This window comes from Anguilla rostrata, chromosome 19 (assembly GCF_018555375.3).
Source record: "Anguilla rostrata isolate EN2019 chromosome 19, ASM1855537v3, whole genome shotgun sequence".
Taxonomy (NCBI): domain Eukaryota; kingdom Metazoa; phylum Chordata; class Actinopteri; order Anguilliformes; family Anguillidae; genus Anguilla; species Anguilla rostrata.
The window spans coordinates 12,371,841-12,381,616 of record NC_057951.1 but is presented as its reverse complement, the minus strand read 5'-3'; the positions used below and the strand labels follow the sequence as shown (position 1 = coordinate 12,381,616).

The window sequence follows — 9,776 nt, the reverse complement described above, 5'->3', positions numbered from 1 at the left end:
TTCTTTTTAAACAATGTTATACAAATCATAACTTGTATTATCCCTTTTCACAAGACCACAAGTTAAATCTGCAGCTATCAGCACCACCACTTTACTTTCATCTGTACAATTATTTACTTTTTATCTTTGAACTATATTTCAAGGCTGATTATTTGTGTTTAAAGAATTACACATATATTCATTGTTGTACACCAGTAGTAGTCTTTTCTCAAGTAACAGATTAGATGGGTACTTGTCCTGGGGTATGATAACAGGAGAGTGTGGGTTAGTCTCAAACTCCCAAAATAACTGTTCTAAAAACGGTATAAATGTGAAAGTACTAAGATAATTACAAAAAGTAACTATGCCTTCAGAAAAACACTTTTTTTCCGCAACTTCCTGCATGGCCTACTGAAATGACAATCCCCATAATTTATATTCTTTCTTTTCTCTGTGGCATTGAAGAAACCCCCACAGAAGTCTCGCAGAATGAGGCATCAACATCTTGCAGGTGGTGACGGAGACTCAAGCAACCTGATTTCAGGAAAAAGATCTTACAGACAGTAACTTAAATTTCCAGACAACCCAAAGCAGGGAGACATCTTAGAGGGCGGCAGTGTTATTTTTACACTTTCAAGCAGCATACAATGGAGACCTTGGAATCCAGGTGTGTCGTCTCTTTAGCCAATTAATGACTTGCTGTACATTGCTTCAGAAATACAACTCGCCTTCAATGTTTTACGTCCTCAGGAACCATTATGAGAAACCCGCAGCCTCCATCTGGTGAAAAGTTTCACAGAATATGAAGCCATATGCACTCATATTTTTGACCATAAAAAACGTATCTCTCAACAGTGTTCACACAGGCAACGTGCCTATGGCTGCACAAACAAGGTGGAACATGTTTTAATCAATTCGCTGTAGAAACTATTACACCTTATGAAACTATTATACCAAAAAATTTCTTCTGATACTATACAGAGAGTTAGATTTTGCATACCTTTCATTTAGAATGCTATTTCATAACTAGTGATGGCCAGAGAGAAGGATGATAACTTGAACTTGATACTCTGAACGGCAACTTTTATTAAAATGCATGGCAAATGCTTAATAAAAGCATATTAAACACAAAACACTTAAATATTAAAATTCATACCGGGACCGTTTGCAACACAAGCCTGCAATAGTTACAATAAAAGGCAACAACAGAAAATTAACAGCCGAGATTTATGAATAACAGAATAAACGTTACACTTCCTGTTGATATTTCTGTCCTTGCATATATTATGTGTGAATGCACTTCACCCTATGAACTGAAAATAAATATCAAATATTATTATTTTAATGACCACTAAGTTTATTTACATAGTTATTTATTTACAACGCTGCCATGTAGATGTTTTTATTTACTCATTTTAAATTTGGCGCCACCTGCTGGCCTTTAAATACTAATTTGGGCTTTTTTTCTATACACAAAAATTCATAAATAACATTTTTCTTCATCATCATTACCAACAAAATAATTACTGAAGTAGTTTAATCCTCTGTTTTCAGTCATTGCCCATATACACCCTTATCTGTACATATAATGCAAAGCAGGTGCCTGCTTCACAAAGCAAGATTACCGAGTTAGCAGGATAACTGCGCCGAGTAAAACCCGCAACCCCCCACCAAAGCTGGAGAATGGCCTTAAGTAAAGAGCTGTTCCGGGTTTTACTCAGCGCAATTGTCCAGCTAATGATTGTCCCAGCTAACTCAGTAATCCTGCTTCCTGATACAGGCCCAAGGTGAACGGAATTTAAAAATGTGACACAAGCAATACGCTACTTTATGAACAGACAAGCCATTTGAAACTTAGGGTGTCGCTCAGCTAAGAAAAGTTCAGTTTCGCATTAATGAGTTCTCTCAGGCATGCTCATATTCCCCAGGAGTTCTTCAGGACGTTGGCGAAGTCCTGATCGCCGGGTACGCCAACACTCAGACCCTCGTAGTAGTCCTCAAACTCACAGTACGAGACCTCCCTGGGGTCCAGGCAGGCTTCCCGCAGCGACTGGATGTACCCCGCCTTCAGCTCCTCCTCTGTGGACTCGCCTGGGGTTCACAGGTCAGAGGTCACAGGTCAGAGTTAACCTGGAGACACCAGCACATCGCTTCTCAGCCATTGCTATGCTACCATGCAAAAAGCCAATTTAAGCAGCTAACACTTGAGTGTGTAACAGGTTTCATTCAATAAACAATTCGATACGAGTCTAGACCTGTGGCTATGGTCAGGGCGAAAGAAAAGAGCTAAGGTTATTAAGACAGGCTTCGTAACAATCAAGACAATGAAGTCGTACTTGAATAAACTGCATTGGCCCTGGCGTGAGTGAATCATAGTGAAATGCTTATCGAGAATCAATGCCTGCCGTACACTCTTCCGCACCAGTTAGTGTTCAGTTACACAAAACAGAGCAGTCCTGTATCGATGATCATAACTGTCGGTTTAATACAGAAGTGGGAAGCTTTTTATTAAAACCTCTTGGCACTGTCCAACGCGACGCAGGAGTGAGAAGGTCAGGCCCACCTGATACGACCTTTGGGTGACCCTTGGCGCAGTAGAATTTTTCGATGTCGGTCATGGGGACACTGCCAGACTTGTTTGGATCAAGCTTCATGTACGCCTAGAATCACCAATCACACAATCAACCAATATATCAAATTGCATTCCTTCTTAGGAATATGCAAAAAACATTTTTACCAATGAATTTGTTTATTTGAAAATGATTAAAAAACTGTGATAATCCTTCCGACAATCAAAAAAACACTAGACAAGGACACCAGTAGACAGGTAAACGTACCTTTCTGACAAAGGATTTGCGAAACTCGTTCATTTCCCCCATCACTCCCCTCATGAACTCGCCGTAATCCACTCGCCCATCGCCATTCTGATCCAGCATACGCCACACGGCATCCAAGTCCTAAGATATCCATGTACTTATATATACATTTATATTTATTAAACCAGCTAGGTGAAGTGAGAATGTAATGCTCGTGTCCAACACTGCAGCATACAGAACAGAACAGGACGTGGCACGTTGCCGTGGTGGCAGGTTGCCGTGGTGGCAGGTTGCCGTGGTACCTTATCGGGCAGTGTGAGGTGGAACTCCTGCATGGCCCGGCGGATCTCCTCCTTTCCCAGGACTCCCTCTCCGGAAGCATCCGCTGCCCTGAGCCGCTTCCCCAGTCCCGTCAGCGTGCGCACGGCCCTGTTCCTCACGCTGTCCCGCAGCGCCCCTGAGGAGCGAGCAGCCCCCGCCCCGAAAACACGCACGCGCGCACACACGCATGCACATACACACACAAGTCCGCACACACACACACAAGGACGCACGCACACAAGCACGCACGCACAAGCACATGCACGCAGGCACGTACAGATCCACGCACAAGCACGTAGGCAAACACGTATGCACGCACACACATACACGCACACACATGCACGCACACACACAAACAAACGCACATACACGCATAGACATAAACACACAGACACACAGAAAAAGATGCATGAGAAACAAGATAATAGTAATAGCAAACTAAGAGCAAATGTAATATCTCTTTATAAGACCAGTAGCCATCAGCTTAATCCCGCTAACCCCAGTTACAGGCTAAAGGTGCCAATTTCAACACCAGCGGTGCATATGCTTCTGGAAGGTTTCTGTGAAATTGCACCAATCAGTTGCCACTTAAGACTGCAGCAGATAAGCATTTCAGAAGATTCCTATGGTGCATTACAGCCACTCTCAACACTACCACCATCACAGGAGAATAAATTACCTTGAATGGCCATTAAGATGTTCCTGTCCTCACGTTCCTCTTTCAGCAGACCCTGTACACCATCTGCTGTGGAGGCCCTGGGGAGAGAGCATGCAATGAGCTCCAGACCAGAGCAGCAGAGCCCAGCATCGGGATCAGGGCTTCCCAAACAAGCTCACATCTACTGCCCCCCACCCAGACCAGAGCAGCAGAGCCCAGCATTGGGATCAGGGCTTCCCAAACAAGCTCACATCTTCTGCCCCAACCACCCACACCCCCATCCCCACCCAGACCAGAGCGGCAGAGCCCAGCATCGGGATCAGGGCTTCCCAAACAAGCTCACATCTACTGCCCCCCACCCAGACCAGAGCAGCAGAGCTCAGCATCGGGAACAGGGCTTCCCAAACAAGCTCACATCTTCTGCCCCCAACCCCCACACACTTTAAATTGCAGACGCACATCCACTGTTTTCTTTGAGTAGTGAGTCAATTTGGGAAGTCAGTGAGGCTTGGCTATTGTTTCTCATATTTATCCCAGAATGCACCTCAATCCATCTGAAGACCCACAGTGGTTCCTGGCCCTGCCACAGTTAATGATTTACATACAGCAGGAAGGTAATAATCTAAAAAGTTATCGCAGGGAAACTGTTTACTATTTACCTATATCTGCCCTTTTTATATATCTGTTGTGTTTCACACAAACTAGTGTATAGAAGCATTTGCAGCCCCTCCAACACTCAATGCTATGAAACCCGACTTCAGGCCATTAGGGCTGCATTGTACAATTCAACAAGCAGGAGGTACAGGGATGTGCTCAAGCTCACAGCAGCATGTCCTTCACCAGCTCATCAACATCCGTGATCCGCAGCAACAGCAAAGGCCTCTGCTTCATGGTCTCAGGGAGGCTTTTTCCATGGGAGGAAAATGACAAGTTCGCCCCCTGTTGCACAAGAAGACTAATTATCATGCATATCCTTGAAAAAAACAATGTTGTTACCCTTTCAAAAGCCCCAAATCTAGTAGTTATTCTTCTGTGATGAGTTCCGGTATTAATCGTGATGGATTATTTAAAGCCCATACTGTATATCTGACCTGAAAAGTTCCATCACTGGAACTCTTTAACTCAACAAATTATACTCAGTCTGAGACCCCTCAGCTTGACCAAAGGAGTCTAATGCACCATGTCTTACTGTGTATCAGTTTGCATTTTATCATTAACACTATGCATGGGGATTCTGTATGGTCAGCCTTTTATAAAAATGTCTGCTTCTTCACGTTGTGAAGCAAAATGCAAATTTCCTCAAAAGCTGACGTAAAGTTAAGTCTAAGACTAGCCTCCTTACTGATAAACACTTACTGTGATGTGTTTAGATATCTGAGCATACTTGCCACACAGAAATCATGAATGCTGTACTGCATTCCCCTCCTCCTTCCACATTCGTGTTTGTAGCAGCCCTTGGGAATGAAGGGAAGGGCGTTTGTCCTGATGAATAAGAAACAAAAATTCATGTTTGACGGCGACAAAAGCCGAGCGCCATCCTGCAATCCAACACACAGGAACACCGCAGTACCTGTTTCTGCCAAACTGCCGGTACTCATAAACGGTCAGCGTCTTATCGCAAGCAAAGAAAAAGCCGATGAGCTCTCTGCTTGCATCGCGTCCGTTCCTAGGGGCAAAACAAAACAACGCGGTCCTTACCGGTGCAGAAAATTACTGTTTGGTTGTGGGTTTCTGTTTATAAAATGACATGTGTGCATTACATAAATGTTTAAATGTGCATTCAACCGGTACTACTGGTGAGAACTACAATCGTAAACTCAAAAGATTAAAGTTTTGCTTTATTTCCAGCATTATGAATGTCTATATTGTCTAAATAAATACTCCCAGGAAACATTACCTGGATAAAATTCTGGCGTCAAAGCGCAGCTTGTTGGACAATAGGTTCTCAGTCAAAGCTGACCTGGTTTTCACTCTGGAAGTAAAAATAGCTTGATAGCTCAATCAGAGAAACACAGAGCCGAGTTTAACCCTGGTTTGGATGACACAGGTCCTGTTCTAGTGTCCCCCACACTGCCCTACACAAGTAACAGCGCCTAATGAACTACATAAAATAATCCTGTCCAAAACAAAAGAGACATAACATAACATGGGGCTGGAATGCCTCCAGATCTTTAAAACTAAAAGCTGAAAATCCTCCTAAGCAGCATTTTCAAACAAAATATCACCCAGTCAAATTTAGAAGTAATGAATACTCACTGTGTCTCATGCAGTGTTCTTCTCCTGTATCGCATGGGCACGGAGCCGGTCTCAGAGGGTGAGGTCTGCTCAGACCGGGCCCGGTTCTGATCCGGGTCGCTAATGACCGCCCTGCAGGGTACATTTCCCACACGTTTTAAAGCCGGATCTGATCAAGTCATCGGCCAATCAGACGGTTGCTCAGTATGAACCATCGAGTTTTAGAAGGCATGCTGATGGGTGCTGTGGTCACTGAGATTCAGCATCAGCAAACAGATCCACTCAGCCAGCGTGTTATATAAACAGCCATGTCATTTCCCAACATTTATTATGAAGTGGAATTTGCAAGCTTTACTTGTCATTCTTATACCTCGTCTGCGATTTTGTTCTCACCTCCAGCTTTAACAGTCAACTATCCAAATCCAAATTCTGTTTCAAAATCAGCCTCACCTGGACAACTGGTCCACCATAACCTGCTCGACCACAGCTTGCTTCCTTCTAAGAATAGCAAGGTCCTCCTGAAAAAAATAAAATAAAATCCAGCCTGTCCTACAGCTCATCTGCCATTTTGTAGAATCACCGATCTCACCAGATTTCCCAGACGGGCTGCGGTGGTCTAGGCCCCCCTGCCTCAGGTACAGACAGGTGGGGACACACTAACACACTCACAGCCTCCAGCTTCCTCTGGCTGTGCTGGGGGGTGTAGGGCTTGCTGGTGTAGGACTGCTGCAGCAGGGCCCTCTCGTCCTGGGGGGTCAGATCTTCCTCCCGGGCTGACAACTACGGGGGTACGAGAACACCAGCGTGTGAGAGAGCAGACTGGAAGCTGCTTAAAGATCACAAACATGTGATTAGAATGTCCTTGAGTGAACATTCTAATGCTGATGTCACAATCACTACTGGTAACTGAAAGCAGTGGAGTTCTAGAACACTGACTTAGAACTGTGACCGTTCTTAGTTCCGGGTTCACCACAGACGCAACTCTATCTACGGCTCTGGGTTAAACTTTCACATGCGGCAAAAAACTACTAGTTACTAAGCAGTAAATGCCCATTAACACCACAAAGCTATATTAGAAATGTTGTGTGTGCACGTGTGCCATCAGAATAGAACAACGGAAGGGCCATTACAAGCTGTGAATAAATCATTAATGTGAGATCGAGCGCGTTAACCTGCTGTGGCGGGTGGCTGGGCGGGTGGCTGGGCTGCTGCGCTCTCTGGCTCTGCAGTCTGAAGCCTTCCCTCAGCTCGGCCTGGTACTGCTGGTACTGCTTCCTGTGCCTCTCTGAGGGAGGGGGCAGGTCCTCCGGGATCACCTTCTCCTCTTCCCATGGCGGGGGCTTAGTTACACACACCCACACAGAAAAAGTGAAGATGAAACATTTTGTTGCTCCCAATTAAAATGTTGAACTTTGAGCTTTGCGGACTTAACTTTGAGTCACACATCTGAGATGTTCTAGTGTGCAGAGGTGTATAAATTACATATTTATCATAAAAGAAAGGAAATTTCCAAAAGAAATGTCACCTTTGGTGTTTTCTTGAAGGGTTTCCTTGAGATCTGTTAAACAAAATGAAGACATGAAATTGAGAAAAGATAAATGTGCATAATCGAATCACACAAGGAAACTTTAAGCTTTTTGCAGCATGGAACTAAACATGCCTTAATTGAATAATATGTGGCAAACCGTGGCTAACATCTCACAGCTGAATTCTCTATTTAAGTCGATGGGGAAAAAATATATAAATATATTAACTGCAGAATCCAAATTTGCGCACGTCACATAACGGCTTTATGTTTATTCAGATAATTATGAGAAGTCAAACCTGGTGAGCGCGTGCAGAAATCGCACAGCCCCAGCTGAAAGTGGAAGAGGAGTCGGGGGTAGCGACTCGAGGCTGCCTCGCACTCGCCGGAACATACCAGACATCCTGATTAGGATTGCGAGAAGGAAAAGACGCGTAGAGTAAGCCAGCAATGTGACGGAGGTTCTCGCATTGCATATATACACTTGCATCACTCAAAAAAGCACTTCAAGAGCAGTAAGAGTCAGTAGTAAATATATCCTTCCATCAAAGATTCTCACCTCTTCCTCCCAATCGCCAAGTTTGCCAAGATTTAACGGAGGCACTCTGCAATAAGGAAATGAGAATAATCTTCACCGCAAATTATATACAGAGACTACTGAATTATGTACCAGGTTGTAATAGTAATCTGAATTCACTAAAAAAATACATAACATATTGTCTACATATAGTGCACTGACTAAAATGAATTGCCTTCGGTTCGTATTCAAGGGCATAGCTCCGGTTTGGGAGCACAGGTGCTCTGCACAGGTGCATGGACATCAATAACCTGCGCCATTACGTTGCGTTGCTTTGTGTATATGCGCATATAGAATGGTCCCGCATAATAGTAAGCATTATTGTCCATCTTTTTTTTTATCGTTCTGGAAATGTTTGTATCCATTGATCTATGCTGTCAACAAAAAGTGCGTGCATATGTAATTTATGTATGCAAGTGTTCCAAGACAAGCGTGGGAAATTTTATAAGGCCAAACTTACTCTGCCGGACGCTGGCCAACTCTTGATTCATTGTTATGACGCTGGATGAAGAGAGATTATTTAAATGAGCAATTCTCCGTGGCTAAACCCAAAAACCACATCTTCGACAAATATATTCTGAATTAGTAGCAATATAATGTATTTGCCCACACTGCTGCTTTTTTTCACGGAACAACTTACCTCTGCTTTCTGCCGAAATTCATGCTGTGCTCTTGGTGTGGCCGGTATTCCTGTAATTTTAAAATCCAAATCCATTTTGCGTTAAGTATATAATTATCTATATTTTAAATAGTTTATATTCTTATTAGGCTACTTCACAACTTCTATGTCTGAACACTAGAAGGACGGCAGCTTTCCGACGACTCCGCCTATCAGGCTTGTTACTGTGGTTTCGCAAACAATCCAAGATGATTACCGTAATGTACGCAACAAAGCTGTATCTTTTCCATCCTGAAAACGTATGCTACATAAAAAAGCTTTTTATTTATCATTTCATTAAATGAGAACGTTTTCAAAACTGCATTTTTATTCTGCGTTTTAGTAAATTTGCAGCGACGTTTACTTCAGTTTACTTCTGTGACTTTTATTTCAAAATTAAACATAAAGAATTAAAAATTAAAATAAATTATAAATAAAAAACAATATGCAACATACACAAGTAAACGCATAGTGAACATTCAATTTGATAATAAAAGCAGTGACTAGCTATAATCTCCGTGTGAAGTGAACAATGATCAGTTCATCTGTTTCATTTCTGCGAGAGAGAAAAAAGCCTTCGGTCAAAACTAACAACGGATTTACCCGAAGTTTGACGAAAATAAAAGACTGTTTCAAGTAACTGCGACTTTATGCCAGAGGGTGGCGCACTCTCATAGGTATTGCTATCGAGCAATAAATACATTGAGGTATGACACAGTGAAGTATTGAGAGCAAATAGGTCATGCTTATGAAGTGTAACCTATGCGTGGTCTTAGAAAAAAAACCATATTGTACATTATCTTTTTTCTGGCAAAGTAATTCAAAGTAACAACACAAATCTTATATGAGTTTGGATGCATGTGTTTAGGTGAGTTTTTAAAATGTTCTACTGACTGGGTAGCATATTAGAACTACAGGTGTTTTCATACCATAAGCCAGTAAAATTACAGAACCTCTGTTTCAAGTCAGATGCTACTTTTTCCGTGAATTATTTTTTGCCTTGATTT

At 42.8% G+C, this 9,776-nt stretch overlaps 1 protein-coding gene across 3 annotated transcripts; it reads right to left on the bottom strand.

Annotated features, from left to right (window-relative positions):
• Nucleotides 1-1,045: 1,045 nt before the first annotated feature.
• Nucleotides 1,046-8,972, bottom strand: caps2 (calcyphosine 2). Of its 3 annotated transcripts, XM_064318684.1 has the most exons (18): nt 8,752-8,972; nt 8,572-8,612; nt 8,094-8,139; nt 7,834-7,938; nt 7,535-7,567; nt 7,182-7,349; nt 6,679-6,789; nt 6,460-6,527; nt 6,031-6,141; nt 5,672-5,746; nt 5,345-5,440; nt 5,163-5,256; nt 4,598-4,713; nt 3,796-3,872; nt 3,098-3,252; nt 2,817-2,936; nt 2,543-2,639; nt 1,046-2,070 (listed from the first exon to the last, which is right to left on the bottom strand). In XM_064318684.1, the coding sequence occupies exons 1-18, from the start codon at nt 8,824-8,826 to the stop codon at nt 1,895-1,897; spliced, it is 1,764 nt and encodes a 587-aa protein (XP_064174754.1). In that variant the 5' UTR covers nt 8,827-8,972; the 3' UTR covers nt 1,046-1,894. The 3 variants fall into 3 exon arrangements, with proteins under 3 accessions (XP_064174754.1, XP_064174755.1, XP_064174756.1); XM_064318685.1 differs by lacking the exons at nt 8,572-8,612; nt 8,752-8,972 and adding an exon at nt 8,287-8,375; XM_064318686.1 differs by lacking the exons at nt 7,182-7,349; nt 7,535-7,567; nt 7,834-7,938; ... (1 more) ...; nt 8,572-8,612; nt 8,752-8,972 and having other exon boundaries at nt 6,599-6,733.
• Between the last annotated feature and the right edge of the window lie 804 nt (nt 8,973-9,776).

What these genes read in the sequence shown, in the direction of transcription:
- caps2 (XM_064318684.1), bottom strand. Translation starts at nt 8,826, where the DNA reads ATGGATTTGGATTTTAAAATTACAGGAATACCGGCCACACCAAGAGCA. An exon ending in GACGCCAGAATTTTATCCAG is followed by an intron (nt 5,441 to 5,671) that starts GTAATGTTTCCT and finishes TTTTGCCCCTAG; the next exon opens with GAACGGACGCGATGCAAGCA. An exon ending in TCACCCAAAGGTCGTATCAG is followed by an intron (nt 2,071 to 2,542) that starts GTGGGCCTGACC and finishes TGTGAACCCCAG; the next exon opens with GCGAGTCCACAGAGGAGGAG.